Genomic DNA, 19,340 nt, shown 5'->3' with positions numbered 1-19,340 from the left:
CTAATCAGACTGCCTGGATTACCTCTTTGTACACAATTTATCCAACAGTGTTGATGATTTCTTTCTAAATTATAGATTCCTAGAACTCCCCCTAAAGACTATTCTCCTTTGGGTCTTCTTTCTTGCTATAGAAACTAAGTGGAACACAGTGAGCTCACTTTGGTCAAAGTTTACTAGGAGAACTCATGGTAAGATGTATAAGAGCTACGCTCAGGCTTCCACAAAGTCTTTCATTCCTCTGACGTATTCATCTCTGACATTTTCAGGTGGTGAACTACAGTCATCATTCTGACACTCCACAAATGGTTCCACAGCCAGGCTTAGTGATTTCAAACGATCCTATATTACTTGTTCGGTTCTCAGTTTCTCATTTGGATATATCCTAGTTACATGTGGGGAGACTTGCCAACTACACACAAGCCCCCCAAATTCAGTCAGTCCCAAAATAAAGATTTTTTTTTAGTAAATGAAGTAACTATAAAATGTTTACTTTTGTAACTACTGGCCCAAGTCACCACAACCTTCTCATCACAAAAAATACCCAACTATCACAATTTTTTTATACAGCTCATACTTGTCATAAACAAAATCTGTAAAAAAGAGAAAACAATTGCATGAAACTTTTTAAAGCAAGAGTATATTAAGAAGTCCTTTGTAAACTGATTTACCTATGGGAATTCTATTTTTAATTGGAAAAATGCTGAACAGAATTATGGGGAGACTATAGGTGTGGTCTTCCTATTCCACTGTAGACTCCAGAAAAAGTTTTGGAAAGTCGTCGTCCCCCTGCCCCCCGCCACTCATGTGCAACCACCTTGTTGCTAAATTTTCATGAAAAATATACACTATAAAGCAGCTGAAACAAATGTGAGTTTTTTATACTGTAATACTTGTTTCACATGGAATGAATGAAATGCAGATCATACATATTAATTCAGCAACTATTTGACTCTGAACCAAGGGATTAAATTCATGTCACATAATTGAACAGATTTGATTTTCAGATGAATATTTGAATCTTACCTTGCACTTTATCCGAACACAGCTCCCTGGCCTTCTCTCTCATCATTTTTGGAATCAAAACATCTTTTTCTACGTGTCTTAGCTTGGGTTCCCCTGTAACACAGCAAACACTGTTACGTTTCAGTGACAGTCATTACAATTTGCAGAAATAATATAACACTGTTTCTAGATGACACACTAATTTTGTTACAAATGAGCAAAAAATAGTGAAGTAGAAGCAGCAATACAACAGTAAAAAAAAAAAAAAAATTTAATCAAGAAACAAGTCTATGATCATCAGAAAAGTGCATTTTAGCAAAGATGAGTGTTACCTAAACTTTTCTTGCTTGGTTTTATTTATTGTGCAGGACAAACCAGACACAACAGGTAAAGTGCACATTTCAAAAAGAATTAGAGCAAGCTGAAATAGTACACTATTTCCTACATTAACTTTATCATCTTGCAGTCCCTGTGCAGTTTTCATCCAGAGTCACTTAGGAGTTGAGAAATAATAGATATTTAAGCTCAACTTTATATATTTCATATAACCTCTGTGCATAAGTGTTATTTTTTAAAACAGCTATAACTTTTTAAAGAGTCCTTTTTTGGATAACTTTAACCAGTAGTCATAAATGCAATTGACCTGAACTGTGTTTAACATACTGTCCTAACATCTATTTTACTGATTTAGTTTTCCAAGTATAATTAGTATTTCTGACTAGAGTTAATTAAATGTACACTGTTTACAAGTAGAGCAATCTTTTCTACCTTTACCTACACCAAACTGAAGAAGATTCACACATTAAGCATAACTCTATTTTTAAATGACTAAATTTAAAGGAAATTTCCCAAGGAAAAAAAAAGCTTATTGTCCAACATACGTCTCCAAATCATCCTACTTTGCCTCCTTAGATGCATAGTTCTTTAAGTAAACTGTTATTCAGATATGAGCTGTAAAAGTCACAAGAACCAGAACTGCTCATGTGATTTTGAAAATTTATATTGGTGAAAAGCAATAAAATGAAGTATTAAATAACAAAGATCCCTGAACAAATATTTCATAATTTCTTCAAATACAGATTGATTAATTTCAATTGCTTTGCAGATTAAAGAACAATGCAGAAATCATCATATTTCACATCTCTTCTCATTCCAATCTCACCAAATTTTAAATGCTTGTTAATACCACCAGGTTACAAAATACGCAATCTGTGATACTATTGTGGAAATCTGGCAATGAAATGAAGGATTATAATATAGCAATATATTGAAGAAGAGATAAAAGATAACCATTCTTTGCTTGCAAGTCTTTTATATTAAAGACAAAATATTATATTACTATATTTTATAGTATAGGTTTCCAAGTGTTATTAGACAATAACACAAGAAAACAGAAAGCTCAATCAAAATCCATTTAACACCTCACTGTAAAAATGTACATAAAGCATAAGAAGGCCTTTTAAGTCTCTCCTCACCCCCAAGAAAATGAGTTTGTATCATTTTCAGTGACAATTCTTTGGTTGTTTCTCCAAAACAATTCCAAGAAGTGGTACAGTAGTATCCAAAAAGCTACATCCCTCCGAACTATTAAGTTGGTCCAAAAAAAAGATACTACCCATAAAAACCTTTGCCTCTTGCATTTTTCTGTACCATCATGGATACATCACTCCAACACTATCATAATATTCAATACATTTTTTGTAACAAGACTTATAAGAAATGTTTGATAAATAACTATCACACTTAAGAACAACAGTCTCACTCAAGCTATATTCGCATATCTTGTCATCAGTCAGATATTTGGACTGAAGGAGTTTTCAATGAACAGACAATGAAACTGTGGTAATGCTTCTCAACAAGCCCTGCTCAGTATATTACTATGTGCAAAAGTCTTAACTATCTCCCCACCCACACAAATCATCTGTGCTGGATTTCAAAGGTTATTGGACACTGTTAAGTCTTTATTTTGAACTCACACCACCCTGACTTCCTACAACTCAAATGCATTAAGTGGTTTTTCTCCCCTTATAAAAAATATATTATATATACTTGAATCTAAGATGACCCTGAGTTTAAGACAACACCCTAATAATTAGATTTTATACATGGAAAATATATGAATTTGTTATAATTTTCCATATATAGAATCCATGTTCATCTTTAATTCATCCCCCACACCACTGCAGTAAGGCAGGCAATGGGGACAGACAGTTTGCCCCCTGCTTGCACCTGCTTCCCTGCAACCTCCCCCCCCCGGGCAGCCTCAGGCCCCCAACCCCTTTCCTCCAGGCTTCTGCTCTCCCCTTCCTCTCCCCCAGGTCTGCTCTCCCACCCCAAGTCTGTACTCTCCCATCCTCTGTACCCTGCAGCCTCTCCCACGCCCCCTCCTCTCCTGCTTACCCTTACTCCATGCCAGCAGTCTCCATACCTGTTCTGGCCTGGGGTACAGAGCACAGCCCCAGGCTAGCCCCTGCAGCAGCTATGGGCTGCACACTGCTGCTATGGGGCTGTGCTCTGTGCCCTGGGTTGCAGCATGCATAGAGCCTGCTGATGCAGAGCTAAGGTAAAGGTTGGGGAGAAAGAGGGGCAGATGGGCAGTAGAGGCTTCGTGCAGGCGTGGAGATGGGGTAGGAGATTGCAGGGCAGAGATGGTAGGGTGCAGAAGCAGTGGGCGGGGAGGGAGGGGGCAAGAGAGCAGATAACAGCTGTGGCTAAGGCCCTAACCCCAGGTAGGGGCTGGAGCCCAAGCCACAGCAGCCGCCTGTCCTCCATCCATTGCCCTCGTATTCAACTGAATGGTGGGGACCTCTTCTTAGAACTAAGGTCGCAGTCTGTTTTCTGCTGACTCTGCACTCTGTCCCTGGGCTGTGCCCCCAGCCTGGCTCAGCCCCTGGAGGGAGCTGCGGGGTCAGGGCTTGGGCAGGCGCTGCGCAGAGCCCCTGTGCTGGAGACTTCCAGCAGGTGGGCAAGCCCTGGGGCCAGCCGGGGCTTGGGCAGATGGACACCCCATCCCACCCCAACAAGGGCAGCACCAGGGCATCTTCACTAGACACTTTTCAATCTGCCTACATCTTTCTTGAAGTTTAGGGCCCCAAAATGGAGGCAGGACTCTTAACGAGACCTCACCAGTGCTGAATAGAGTAGCAAAATCACTTCCCTTGATTTGCAAGTGACACTCCCGTTCATACAACCCAATATGCTATTGGCGCTTTTTCCAACAAGAGCATGCTATTGGCTCCTATACAGCTTATGGTCTACTGTAATCCCCAGGTCCTTCTCTGCAGAACTGCAGCCTAGTCAATCCTTCCCTGGCCTGTATATGTGTGTGCAATTATTCAATCCCAAGTGCAGGACTTTGCATTTGCAATTCTTGAATTTCATCTGATTTCAGATCATTTTTCCAGTTTATACAGGTCATTCTGGATCCTAGTCTTATAGGTTAGGCTGTGTGTCACTCCACCAAACTTGGTTTCATGCAGTTTTGCTAAACATGCACACAAACCTATCATCCACATCATTAACAAAGAAGTTGAAGAATTCCAGACCCAGAACAGACCTCTGGGGAACCATACTTGATACCTCCTCCAAGCAAACACTGAGCCACTGATAACTGCTCATTAACTATGACAACCCAACCAGTTACAGACTAGACAAATGTACCATAAGGTGGATTCATATTTCCTTAGTTCATTGGTGCTCAAACTTTTGGCCCCATGGGCCAGATGAGTGGCATAAGACCTGTCTGCAAGCCAGATCAGGCCCTGGGACCCAGCACTGCCCCCCTTTGCCTCATGTGCTAAAATTGGGCCCTAGGAACCCAGCACCATCCCCTCCCACTCCCTGCATGCTGGGATTGGGCCCTGGTGGACCTGTAGTTCTCAACCTTTTTAGACTCAAGGCACACCCTAGAAAATGCCACCTCTTCGTTTTCACTTGATTTTTGACTACACAAAAATAATAAAGCAATTCTGTTGCAAAGAAATCAGAAAGACCAAAACAGGCCAGAAAGCTTTATACACTATGGATTCCTATTTGAGATTTATGGGTTCATCTTGTAAATCTTGGCACACCTAACTGTGCCAACACTGTTAACAACCACTGCCTCTCTGACCTCACAATCCTCCTGCTCAAAGGAAATCTGCCTAACACTCTACCTAACACCTTTAAAAAGTGAACTTGGGAACAAAAATTCATAAGCTGGCTAGATACTAAGAACCAAGGACTAAATATTGTTAGCAGGTTTATGGTGCTCTACTGTTTCACTATCCTGAACCAAGCTTCCCATGATCTGAGACCTGACAAAGAATGCCTTGCATTCAAAACCTTGTCTGACTTCTTCCCAACTACAGAGTTGTTCCAGTAAAAGTTAAGAAATCCTTGCCTCTCCCTACAATAACAAAGTTATGACACATCTATTATTGCTTTGTACACTAATGGGTTAGCTTTGCAAAAGGAAATGGAAAATCCCATAGAAGTACAAATAAAAGTGAACAGCAGCAGGCTGAATATATTTAAAAGAATAAGGAAATTAAGAGTGTCAGCCTGGCATGAAGGGATTTTGGAGCCTTTAGCTCCTTATCCTGAGCAGGAAAGAACCAGAAGGCAGTGTGGCTAGAACCACTCATTCCTTTCAAAAGATGGAAGAGGAGAACAGAGCAAAAGTAGAGTGCTGATATTTCTCCTGAAGAGAAGGAGAGACCAAATAAAAGTTGAGGACATCAGTGAGAAAGATGTAAGAAGAAAGAGGAGGACAGTAAGATCAAGACAGAATGCCTGGAGAGGAGAAAAGGGATAAAGGATAGCCTGTGGGACATACCAAATAGAGATGGACTGCTGAACTCGACCTATTCCTATCCAGCTAAACACCCACGCATGTGCCAAAGAAAAACTGTAGTTTTGGCAAGCTGCATTGCTTGAAATGGTAGTCTAGATAGCATTTATGACTAGAGAACATTTGTAATAGTTTTCTGTGGTTGGAGTAAAAGCCTCACCTGCAGAAACTATTTATTGCTTTGGATGGCAAAGGGCCATAGCCTCTTGGTTTAACAGTTTTCATTATTTACATAAAGAGGAAAAAGAACCAGGAAACCTACAATAATAGGAACCAGAACAACCTAACTAAATTCCAGACCAGCAAAGAAACTTGGAATTCACAGGACATGGACACTGGGAGAAAGGTTAGAGCACCAGGATCATCTCTCTCCCAATACTCATAAAACCTAGGAAGCTCTGGAGGCAAATAGGAATTTGAGAAATTCTTTCCATAGTGAACAGGCTCTTGATGGCAGCAGAGGAAGAAAAGATTGAAAGTTTCTTCTCCTTTCCAGCAGGTATACGCTAGGTGGATTGTCATATTTAGCAATTACTACCTTGAAGCTATAAAGATAGACACCCTATAAGAACAGCATCTTGACAGACTAACCACCCTACTTCTAGCCACAACAGCTGACATGGGGGCTGTTCACCAAGGCATTGTCACTGGAGACCTCATTGGTGGCCTGCCACCCTTTCGTATCAGTATCTAGATGGTTGAATGAGCAATAAGAAATGACTATGGGGCTGGAGAAGGGGGCAGGAGGAAAATAAAAGTTTATGTTAAAATGAAGTGGAAAAATACAGTAATCCCTTAAAGTTCAATCATCTTTCATTTTTAGTTGTTTGAGGTGCATCAGCATTTTAGATTCTTTTACACAGTCTGAAAAAAATATTCCAGAGTCTTAAACCATAAACTAAGTTTCATTCCAAACTTTTATTTGGTTTCGTTTTTAATATTACTGCTATGATCCAATTATAAACCCATTTGTTAAATATGCTGGTGTCAGTATGGGGCCAGCAGTAAGGCTGGATGATATGGCTGCACAGGCTCTGTTTGACACCCCTTATCTAGATTATTACAACATTCAACTTTCAAAGTCACAGATCCCACAGAAATAACTTAATGCTTTCACTATGTAGTTCTGAATGAACAAAGATGAGCACACCTTGCTAGCCCTCAAGGAAAACAAACAGATTCTGATTTCCAGTTTACTATCCATCTTATAATAATTTGCCATAAAATTGTTTCAAAACACAAGGAAGGGAACTATACCAAGCTATCATGGCATTCACACACACACACACACACACACACACACACACAATAGGCACCATGATAGCTTGGTATAGTTCCCTCCCCGCCTTGTCCATTTCCGGGTCCACTGCCAAGCGTGGGGGACCCCCCCCGGCTCGACAATCAGCTGTGGGGGAACCCCAGGTGCCCCCCCCCAAACCCAGGAGGCACCAGTCGCCAAGTTCCCCCTGTGAGCTCTGCAGTGGACCCAGAAGTGGACCGTAAGTACTTCTGGTCTGCCACCAAGCATGCTGGGGACCCCCCCGTACTCCCATGAGACGCTCCATCTGCCACACCATCTCAGCATTCACGAGTTGCCTGGTACTTTGAGGTATGTAGAAAAAACATATAAAGCTGTGTCTGTGTCTGAATCGTCTAATCTCTCCGAATTGAATCAGAGGCTTCTGATTCAATTCGGAGAGATTAATGGGTCTCCTGATTCGATACATACATAAAGTATTCTACTAATATCAGTTCTCCCTCAGAGTCTTACCTAACTTACTCAAATCCAAGTCACCCCCACCACTACCACCTGCCCCCCGGCACTGCTTTCCCCTCTGCAGAGATACAGGGGACCAATTTAAGATAACCCTCCAATAATTAAGATTCTATACATAGAAAACGATAACAAATTCATATGTTTACCATGTATAAAACCTAATTATTGGATGGGTAATCTTAATTTCAGGGTCAGCTTGTATTCAGCTAAATTCATCGTGGTGGGTGACTCCCTCCTGAGAAGAACAAAGGGAGCCATCTACCGCCCAGATCTCACGGCGCAGGAGATATGCTGCCTGCTCGGAGCCTGGATTCAAGAAACCACAACAAGGATTCCAGACCTGATGAGGCTCTCCGACTATTATCCCATGGTCCTCATCCACGTAGGAACGAATGACGTAGCCCAGAATAGTCCAGGCAGGGTCATGAGTGACTACATGGCACTAGGAGCCAGGCTCAGAGGTTCGGGGGCACAGGTGGTCTTCTCATCCATTCTCCCGGTCAGCGACTGTGGACACCACAGCAACTGCGTTAGAGAGGTCAACTCGCAGCTCTGGAGCTGGTGCCATCTTGCGGGGTTTGGATTCCTTGACCATGACCTATACTTCCAGGATAAGGCCTTGTTTGGACAAGACAGGCTACATCTCTCTCCAAGAGGTAAGAGTCTGTTCTCTTGGCTGATCTCCTACGCAGGGCTTTAAACTAGGTCCGTAAGGGGACGGGGATGTTGACAACAGGGTGAGGCCAGGAACAACAAACCACGAGCCAAGCGCTGGAACAGTCCAGGCAAGTACCAAGGATCCCACTAAGCATCAGAATGGGGAAGTAGTAAGGGCACCTACTGGGGGGCTTAGATGGCTCTGTACTAAAGCTAGGAGCATGGGGAACAAGCAGGAGGAACTTGCACTCCTACTTGCAAATAAGGAATGCGACCTAGTTGGGCTAACAGAAACGTGGTGAGACCCTACCCATGACTGGGCAGTGAGCATTGAGGGCTACAGGCTGCACAGACAGGATACAGTGGGGAAAAAAGCAGGGGGGGAGGGCATTGCTCTCTATGTTAAGGAGCAATATACATCTTCTGTAGTTAAACTGGGCCTAGAAAAAGGGCAAATTGAGGTACTATGGGTCAGATTACAGTGGGGTCAGGGAGAAAGAGACTTGGTAGTGGGGGTCTATTACAGACCCTCACACCATCAGGATGAGTTAGACCTAGAATTCTCGAGACAGCTCTCAGAGGCAGTGCGCTCAAAGGACCTGGCTGTCGTGGGTGACCTAAACTTCCCAGACACCTGCTGGGAGGAACAGGCAGCCAGGTCTGCCCATTCACGTAAGTTTCTAACCTACTTACAGGACCTTCACCTATCACAGGATGTAAACATTCCCACTAGGAGAAATGCCTTTCTAGACTTGGTACTGGCCACAGGGCATGACTTTGTGGGGGATCTGCAGGTACAAGGTAACCTAGGGGATAGTGACCACCTCCTGATAGAGTTCACTATCCAGCAAAAGGTGTGGAAAATAACTACAGTAAAAGCTCTGTTATCCAGCATCTCCCAGGAATGGAGGATGCCAGTTAATCAAATATTCCAGTTAATCAGATGTGCACCACCTGGTGCACTCCCCGGCGTCAGTGTGCCTGGGGACAGGGAGGGAGGCCCTGCGCAGGCTGCTTTTCCCTGCTCAGGCATAGAAAGGGACCATCCCAGTACACATAAAGGGGGCAAAAAGAGCCAAGAAACCCTCTTGGTTAAGCAGGGAAATTCAGGAGAGCCTAGAGGGGAAGAGAGAGGCCTACAGGCTATGGAGGCAGGGGATAACCACCAAGGAAGAGTATACCTGCTTGGCTCGAGCTTGCAGGGAAGCAGTGAGGAGAGCTAAATCAAAAATGGAGCTTAGGCTGGCAGCAAAAGTTAAGGATAACAAAAAGTAATTCTTTAAATACGTAGGAAGCAAAAAGAAAGTGCAGGATATCATAGGGCCCCTTCACGATGGACTATGGCAACTGGTAACAGATAGGATGGCGCTCCTAAATGATTTCTTTACATCTGTGTTCCCAGACACGAATACAAGCATGCATCCCAATGTGACTTCAGGTAAACACGAGACAGATACCAACCCACCAACTGTTAGCGCTGACCTAGTAAAGGTGCACCTGGAGGGGTTGGATGTATTTAAGTCAACAGGCCCTGATGATCTTCACCCTAGGGTACTTAGGCAATTAGCTGGAGTCAGAGCGGATCCACTGGCACAACTGTTTGAGCACTCGCAGTGCTCAGGACAGGACCCTGAGGATTGGAAAAGGGCCAATGTGGTCCCTATTTTCAAGAAGGGGAGGAAGGAGGAACCAGGTAACTATCGGCCGGTTAGCCTCACACCTCTATCCTTGGCAAGACCTTTGATAAAATTGTTAAGGATCACATTTGTGGGGGGCCAGCAAGTAAAATAATGCTAAGGAGTAACCAGCATGGGTTCATACCAGGCAGATCCTGCCTGACTAACCTGGTTTCTTTTTTAGAACCGGGTCACAAAATGCTTGGATGAAGGAATAGAGGTAGATGTTATTTACTTAGATTTTAAAAAGGCCTTTGACACAGTGTCACACCAAATGCTTATAAATGCACTAAACAGTTGCAATGTAGATTATTACACAGTCCAGTGGGTATAAAATTGGCTTATGGGACACACCCAGAGAGCAGTCATGGATGGGTCGGTTCTACCTGGAGAAACGTGGGCAGGGGAGTCCCCCAGGACTCTGTCCTGGGCCCTGTACTGTTCAATATCTTCATTAGGGACTTGGACGAGGGAGTAGAAAGCACCCTGTCCAAGTCTGCAGATGACACCAAACTATGAGGGGAAGAAAACAAATTAGAGGGCAGGGAGCGAATCCAGGCAGATTTGGACAGGCTGGGGAAGTGGGCGGAACAGAATAGGATGCAGTTTAACAAAGATAAGTGCCATGTGTTGCACCTAGGGAGGGAGAATAATCAACACTACTGTAGCCTGGGAGGTAGCATTCTAAGTAGCACAACAGCGGAAAGGGATCTCAGAGTTGTAGTCAACTCCAAAACAAACACGAGTCACCAATGTGATGAAGTAATAAGTAAAGCTAACCGCATACTTTCTTGCATAAGTAGGTGCATCACAAGCAGGTCTAGGGAGGTGATACTTCCCCTCTATGCGGCACTGGTCAGGCCACAGCTGGAGTACTGCATCCAGTTTTGGGCACCGCACTTCAGGAGGGATTTAGATAACCTTATAAGGGTTCAGAGGAAGGCCACCTGTCTGGCTAAAGGCCTACAGGAAAAACACTACAAGGACCGATTGAGGGACATGAATCTCTTCAGCCTCTGCAGGAGAAGGCTGAGAGGTTATCTTGTGGCCGTCTACAAACTCATCGGGGGGGGGGGAGAACAGGAAATAAAGGATACGATATTTACCCAGGCACCCATCGGGGTAACTAGAAACAATGGCCACAAACTGAAGGAGAGCAAATTTAGAATAGACATCAGGAAAAAAATTCTTCACTGTGAAGGTTGCCAAAATATGGAATATGCTTCCAAGGGAGGTGGTGCTGGCTTCCTTGGAGGTATTTTCCTGCCCAGGGCAGGGGGTCAGATTCGAAGATCTAATAGATCCCTTCTGACCTTAAAATCTATTAAATCTATGAAATATGGTAAATTTATGACAACCAACTTGGGCACAGGTATCCAACAGCTCCCTGGTGCACTGGGGCCTAAAACTCTTTAGGGATATGAGTAATACCACTGAATTCAATGGGCTTACTTATGTACATAAATGTTTGCAGAATCAAGGCCTAAAAGTAACTCTCTCTTTGTTGATGAAACGTTCATATTGATACTATAAAAACAAAATTAAAAGTGATTTGATATAAAGCACTGAAATATTACTTTTAATAAACTATAAATAATTTGGTTAATGTTACTGACCCATAAAACAAGATTTAGGATTTTCTTAATACATGGAAGTATGTATTTTTGTATTTAAAAAGTTTCAGATGTTAAGATTTTTCTACCCTATATTCACATCAATTCAAATTAAAATAGAGTATATGGATGACAACACCAGGGAAAATATCCAAAGCTCTAACTTCTCACCATTCTATCATCACCTCAAAGTCAATTTTCACCTTTTTCACTGGCTGAGTTTGCTATCTTACATTTTGCTTTGGGGCTCATGTGTTCTTGCAATATGGCAGTGCTGAATTATAAGAGTACTGACAAGGCTGTTTACTGCAAATGTGCAATAGCTATATTACAATACTTCAGGAATCAGATTCCACAATGCATGTGGAAGAGAGAGAGAGAGAAAAAAATAAATTCAGAGAGTACTTCATTTTTGTTAATTTTATGTGGGATTTCAGCTACACAGCTCTCCACTGAATCAAATACAGCCAAGCACACAAAGACCATAAAATAACTTTTTATCCTGGTGAGTAAAGAACTGCCTGAGGCAAAGCCTCCTATATTTGCTTTTTACTAAGAGTGAGGAAACAATTAAGGACCTGATCCTACAAATACCTACAGCAAAGTGCAATGCTTATGGCTGCAGTAGTCCCATCTGACCAGATTCATCAACTGCTGTCCCAGGCTCACAGAGTTAGCCTATGTGCACCAGACCAGAATTTCTTTCCTGAAGTCTCAGGAATGATTAGGGTGCAAGGCCCATTGCTAAGATGTGCACCCTAAAAGTAAAGATTACAGCTGCAGTGTGGCTGGCAGATATGATTTCTGGGAAAGCACAGAGCCAGGAAAGGGCAGGCTTTAGAGCAGACTCCCCACCCCGCAACGTGTCATTCTGATCTCCAAATTGCCCACCTTGACTTGTTTAATTTTGCTTCCTTTGCATTAGGAGTGGAACCAACAAGCAGAAAATCAGGCTGGTCACCAGGCCCACAGAGTTCAACAGACCAGAAGTACCTCTTGGTTTTTAAGACAGCTATCAAATAAGACAGATATGTTGCACCACATAAGGAAAAATAGTTATTATGAAATTAAAGACCAGGTCCTAGTGTATATACACACAAACAGAATTTAGATAGCAGAGGCTACCTTAATCTTAGCATTAACACCATTCAACACAAAGTTGTGTTTTACATGTGTAAATACACATAATACTACAGTCTTATGCAAAAAAGGTACATAAAAATGTGACAGCAGAAATAAACTGACAAGAGCCAAGCAGATTAGATATAAGGTACAACACCAACATTCCTGAAATTAAACCTGAATGTTTTCACACCTGTTGCCAGAAAAATCTCACCTTATTACCCATGTATCTTTGATATGCTTCCCACAGTTTCCGTTACATTGACAAGGTCAACACCACCCATAGATGAGTTTTGGCAGAACATGGCACTTAAAACTTCTCAAACCAAGACAATAATTTGCTAATACAACTAAAACATAGGTGTTTATGTTGTAATTGGGGGGGAAAGAGGTAAGCAAGTCATATGAGTTAATTAATGTACCTGCAGCCACTAAGTTCCCCTATCTGTCAAAAAGCAGCAAATAGACAACCTGAAATAGAGACTTTTGCAGTCCATGCTTGATTTTTACGTTCCTTTATGGCAAATATGAGAAACAGCAACAATTAGACAAGCAAAATGGACAGCATATGGATAAACAGATGAACGCAGCTAAGGCATAAGTTAAGGCAGTATTAAGGGACCAGGGAAAATTTCATGAACAAGAGATGAGAAATATAATCAACCAATAACAGCTCATTAAGCCTCTGCACTCAGTAAGTTCAATTATTGCAGCACTGTATACTCTTAACACTCCTCATACTTTGTCATTTACACTATTAATTTTACTGGTGGGTTTATTGATAACTTTTAAACCATATTCAAAATATTTTTTTACAAGCATTCTTGTCCTAACTGCTTTATTTCAACCTAAATGCTAGAGTCCACCCCTCCCTTAAATATTTTATGCACAGCTTTGTGCTTAATGACCTCTAACTTTGCTTGCATCTACAAACCTACCTTTCATTTAGCCCTTCCAAGAGTATTTAAAAATCTACACAAACAGGTAATATAGTTTAAACACTCATCACCTGCTCCAAGTACTCTTGTTACCACCTGGCCTTTCACCTGTCCAGAAGTATTGGACAGAAAAAGTTAAGAACCTCTGGATTGCATTATATTAACACAAGACCTGAAGCCTGCTGATATTACCTTAGATTTTCAACCAAGAAGTATTTTCAATTGTTAAAGATTCCTCATTTCTTTTTTCAGGGCAGTTCCAAAAGCAGTCTATCAAACAGACCCAGCAAACCACAGCCACTCCCTTCTTTGCGTGTTACTAAGACTTATCAATGGCCATCAGCAAGTTCAAATAGAAACATGGTCCTCATTGGATGATTTATTTTCAAGGACGTTCACTGACATTTAAAAACCAAATAAAAATACTAAGCTATCAAAACAGGCTATTCTTTATTTAATTTCGGTTTTTCTTCTTTGCCCCACTACATGAGACTGCTGTGTTTTCCTAAAAATGCAGGTACAATATATCACCTTTCCTTTTCTTCTCTGCTATCCCTTTCTCTAAAAACCAGGCACACCTCAACAGCATCACACTTCTACCAAATGATGCCTCTTTATCTTTCAGTGAAGTATTAATTTATCTATTCAGACATTCTTATGACTCCAAATGACCACACAAGGGTCAATAGCAGCCACTCAGCAGCTCAGTTAAACCTTCTACTGTGGGCAAATGTACATACAAAAGAAAAAGGAATCCCTATTTTTAAAGAGCCATGACTGGATAATTTATAACAGGGGTGACTAACATGGGTATGGCGCACAGATGAGGGAGGGGACAGGCAGCACAGTGGGAGGCAAATAGGGCAGGAAGCAGAAGACAGCAGCAGATTGGGCAAGGAGCACAGGCAGTGAGCAGAAAGCAGAGTAGCATATCTGGCAAGGGAAATAGATTGGGTGGCACTTAGGGGGAGTGCAGGGGTAATTTGTGGCACACATGCCAAAAAGTTCACCCTCACTGATTTACGGTCTGGAGCACTGCACCCAGACTTTACAAATCAAGTGCTGTAAGCATTTACCAAGAAGTGGAGTCCACTTGAATATAACAAAGGGTACCTTGAGTCTAAGAAGGCTGAATACTGGTTTAGATGTTCAGAAAAAGTGTGACTGAGCTTCACTGGCCAACAGGTCTTTGGTATTTCTAAATGCCAGTGGAAGAACCTGGCCTACATTGTCTTTGGTAAGAACTGGGGTATCTGCAAAATGCACCATCACTGTTGGCTGTCAAACAAATGGTAAACATACAAATCTGTGCTTCTCCCTCTCCTTTCTGACATGAAGAATGAAATACCTAGCAGCCTTGACATTTAAACTACAAGATCTTGTATCTGAGTTAACACCTTCCTGAGATGAATAGGTTGGTTTACACTTCTCAAAGCTATTGTTCCACCCTCTCTGCAAACTCACAGACTTCTCTACATCTAGTTCATGTTTTGAGGTTTTCTTCACAGCCGTAATAGTTACAGCTGAACTAAAACAAAGCAAAACAAAACCATATGCAGAGATAGTGTCAGTAAGTTCTGTACCACTGCTCACCAGATCCACCTGAGCCTTGGCCTCACAAACCATAACAATGGCTCAAGCACACCGAGGAGTCCTCCAATCTACCACGACTTGTCATTTCAGAATGAGGGCACAGATCAAACACAGACCTTCGACTGCTGAATAAAATGAACAAACAAGTCGACTAATCTAAGAAGGAAGATGAATGTCTATGTCACTGGTTTCATTTATTTTTAAATACAAAATGTTCTATGGGTGCACGCAAGAAGAGGGTAGGCGATGGCCATTAGATGTCAACATGGGGAAGGTGCATAGGAATAGGGCTGGGAACAGCAGCTGGATATCAACAGCAGGAAGCTACATGGGAATAGGGCTGGGAACAGTGGGTGGAAACCAACAAGGGGAAGCAGTAGGGGAATAGGGCTCGGGATAGCTGCTGCATGTCAACATGGGGAAATTGTAGAGCAGAGGAGGGCAAAACATGGCCCACGGGCTTTCTCCCCCAGCCCATCCAGAGTGGCGTGGCAGGGGCAGGATTAGGAGAAGGAGCTGCTGCTGGAGACGAGAGGAACAGAGCAGTCCCACCAACCCAGGCCTTAGCCAGCGTGCAGCTTCGAGCAGCTGTTCCCAGTGCAGCTGCAGACTGCCAGGTGTCCTCCCCTCCCCTCCAGCAGCTGCTCCTCCTCCCACTGCGCCACAACAAGCAGGGGGGACTTCAGCCGGCACCGCCTGCTGGAGGTGAAGGAAGCAGAGCAGCACCCGGCTGGCTGCAGTCACAGCGGGAATGGCCCTGCCAGAAGCTGAGTGCTAGCCCGGTGGGCACAAGCTTGGCAGGCTGCCCCAGGCGGGGCGAGGGAGCTCTGCTGCACGTGCCCCCGCCAAGGCAGCCCCCCACCCTCAGCAGGGCGGGCGAGGAGCAGCTCAGCCTTGCCCATCCCCCCGGGCTCCCCAGCGCCCCTCCCTGTCTCCCACAGGGAGCTCTGGAGACGGCGGGGTAGCCCTCAGGCCTGAGTTGCCACGGGGCGCTGGAGCCAGCACTACAGAGCGGGGGGCGCGGGCGGGCGGGCAGTGCCCCTCCCCGGGGGGCGGGGCCGCCCCTACCTGCCGCGCTCGCGGGATGCTCCATCTACCATTCGGCGCTACCGCAACAGCCGCCGCCACATTGCCGGCGCATGCGCAGAACCGCGGCCCTGCCCGAGAGCACACGTGCGCAGCGCCCCGGAAACAGGAGTGGGGGGAGGGGGAGATAGGCACGTGACCCGCCCACGGGCGCGGGTAGCAGAAGCGCGCATGCGCTAAGGGCCTTTAAAGGAAGCCAACCCTCTCCTGTGTCATGCGCTGGGGTTGGGGGAGGCTGAGCAGGCGGGGACGTGAAGCCCTTATAGGCTAGTGCGGGTTGGGGGTGGAGCGCAACCGTTAGTGCCCAGTGAAGGTGGCGGTGGGTTCAGTGTTGTTGTTGGCCCGAGCTTGGCCGTGGCGTACGCGCACTGCATCACTGGTCGTGTCCCTCAGGTGCGCGGCGCGCCACGATTCCGCCCTCGTGCCCCGGGGCAGAGGTGTCTTGAGACACGGCACAGAGGAAGCTGCGGTGTCAGTATTGTATATCTTAATCCTCTGGTTGTTTTCTTTACCTCCAACCACATATGAAAGGGCTCCAGCCTTGGCTGCCCCTCACACCTGCATTGTTACATCCCCTCATATTGGGCCTCATCCACACGTGACATGCCTGGCTTGGGTCAGTCCACAACACACACATCACCAGTTCAGGTCCCCGGCACTAACTTGAATGCAAGCTGGAAAAAAAGCAGCCATGGCAAGTGTAGGACAACCAGAAGTCACAGCTGTCCCTGTGCCCTTGGGTGCATCCCAACACTGCTGGGTTACTGTTATGATGAAATAAGTGGAAACGCAGCACTTCACAGAAGCAGGACATTGGCTGCCCTGGTTCCCCTGCTTTACCAGGAACAGGTTACAGTGCCAGGTTAGGGTTGAGGGTAAGTCTTACAAAGAGTTTAGATTATGCTTGTAACGCGTGGTTTGAATAGGAAAGATCCTGCCTCAGACAGGTGGATGGGCTAAATCAAGGTTTCTTAATCTTATTTTGTACTAGGACCCATTTGTAAACACCAGTGGCTAGTCATGACCCAGCGCCCCTCACTCCCACCCTGCTGCCCCTTAACCCTGGGCCCCAGCCCTGCAGTGTGTGAGGATAGGGGGTGGGGGGCAGGGGGCCCCAAGCAGCCCCTCGCAGGCTGGAATGCTGCCAGCCTGCCAGGGAAAAGCCACCATTTCCCATGTTTTTCTCCTTTAAAAGGAGAATCCATTTTTGAAGTTTGTTAATCCATTTTTTAAAGTTTGTTCGCTACTCTTTCATATATTCCTGTGACTTGACCCTCTTTTGAGTCGTAACCCACAGGTCAAGAAACACTAAATGACTTCTGGAGGTCCCTTGCAGCCCTACTTCTCTACAACTCTTGTGACAAACGCATGCTAACCAAATAGCAAGGTAGAAGGAAGGGATTCAGTCACCCTCCGGGAAAACCAGGAGTAATGGCCACAAACTCTTGGAAGATCACTTCAGGCTCAACTCTAGAAAAATCTTCTTCGCAGTCAGGGTGTCTAGATGTGGAATAAGCTCCTTCCAGATGTGGTGCAATCACCTACCCTGGAAATCTTCAAGAGATTTGACCGTCACCTTGCTGCGGTCACCTGACCCCAGTTTTCTTTCCTGCCTAGTGCAGGGGGCTGGACCCAATGATCTTGCAGGGCCCCTTCCAGTCCCTAACAATCTACGATTCTGAGCTGTGCCACCATGGCTGCCCCCCACCACGGCTGCCTGCCTGTTGTGTCGCAGTCTGTATACAATGAGCAAGATTTGAAGCAGATTGCAGGAAATTCCTCCCATCTGTAAGGGGTGGCATGTTACAAAACACAAAGATAACTCATGGAAAATACTACCAATAAGTCCAAGGAGACTTCATTCAAAAAGGCAAATGGATTCATCATACCCATACTGCCTCTTGCAGACAGTTTGAGCCAGCATGTCAATTGAAAGCATCTTTGGAATAATTTGTATGGAATACAAGCAGTATAAAAAAGGTGCTTTCAAATGGGGAATGAATGAAACAATAAGTAGATGCAATAGAAGCAGCTGAAATAAACAATAGTGGTGACAAGAATTTGTTTTTTCTGTTCACTTTAGGGCATTTGTTCTACAGTCTTGCAGTCTGCTCTAGCTCTGTTGCAGGATGCTTTCTTGCAGATTTTTGGCTATCTCTACACTGATAGTTAGGAGTGAGCTTGAAGTCAACCCTAAACCCATATTCACTGGGCATCTAAGCAATAAAGCTCTACACTTGAACCCTGGAGGGAGTGTAGCCCAAGCATGAATGCTCTGTTGACCCCAGTGCCATTCACCACTGTCCTGGCTCTCCCGGCGGTGTATTTGGAACTCATTTGGACATTGCAAGCAGAGCGCTTAGGAAGTCTACCCACCAGCAGCAACCCACAATTCTCTGTTACAGTCTCCTTAAACACCACACCTGTCTATACTATCCAGATGGAAGGAGAAGACTAAAACTTAAAAGGGGTCCACTCTGCATCCGAGCAACACAACATGCATAGATTTGCCTTAGGCTTCAAGGTAAGGTATAGTCTCCTGTGGCTTCAAGTGACTGATGTTGATCCTCCAAGTCAACCTCAAATATCCTAGTAGATATATTTGGCAAAAGGCAGCTTCGGTTTTTAGCATCACTGTCATTGGATGGCGTCCTCAAGGATGGCCGTGTTACCCCTAGAACCCTTCAACTGTGCCAATACAGCCTGCTGGGCACCCTCTATTCTCACCCACCATGTCTTGATGTCATTGTAATGAGTAGGGAGGCTGCCTTTAAAACCTACTTGGGTACGGTCCTGATGGACTTGCTTGAAGCCCATGGGTCCTGGACCACTTGTGGGTCCCGTTTCAAAATAGATATCCCGAGGATACCCCAGCCTTATGGGCTATGTGTGGCTCCAACCACCCCTTTACCACGCCCCAAGCCTCGCAGATGGCATTGACGTTGTCCAGTCTAGGCCCCAATGTGATTTGGCCCCCTTGTCCTCTTTGGGCTCTCCGCAGCCCTGTCTCCATGCTCTCGTGCCACACTGGGGTCTGTGCACCTC

The 19,340-nt window shown here is 44.6% G+C and overlaps 1 protein-coding gene across 5 annotated transcripts in view; it reads right to left on the bottom strand.

The window, feature by feature from the left end:
* Nucleotides 1–16,470, bottom strand: part of CMC1 (C-X9-C motif containing 1) — a 65,294-nt gene extending 48,824 nt beyond the window's left edge. The window contains exons 1-3 of one of the 5 annotated variants that reach the window (XM_025202344.1): nucleotides 16,278–16,415; nucleotides 13,809–14,014; nucleotides 1,024–1,116 (exon numbers count right to left, since the gene is read on the bottom strand). In XM_025202344.1, coding sequence (XP_025058129.1) covers nucleotides 1,024–1,069 — 46 coding nt within the window. In that variant the 5' untranslated portion in view covers nucleotides 1,070–1,116; nucleotides 13,809–14,014; nucleotides 16,278–16,415. Of the gene's footprint in view, nucleotides 1–1,023; nucleotides 1,134–13,808; nucleotides 14,015–15,209; nucleotides 15,308–16,277 lie in introns of those variants that run through there. The other 4 variants (XM_025202345.1, XM_025202343.1, XM_006022184.3 and 1 more) reach the window with 4 other exon arrangements.
* Between the last annotated feature and the right edge of the window lie 2,870 nt (nucleotides 16,471–19,340).

The sequence above is a fragment of the Alligator sinensis genome, unplaced genomic scaffold (assembly GCF_000455745.1).
Source record: "Alligator sinensis unplaced genomic scaffold, ASM45574v1 scaffold181_1, whole genome shotgun sequence".
In the NCBI taxonomy this organism is placed as follows: Eukaryota; Metazoa; Chordata; order Crocodylia; family Alligatoridae; genus Alligator; species Alligator sinensis.
The sequence above is the reverse complement of the archived record's forward strand: the minus strand, read 5'-3'. Positions and strand labels throughout refer to the sequence as shown.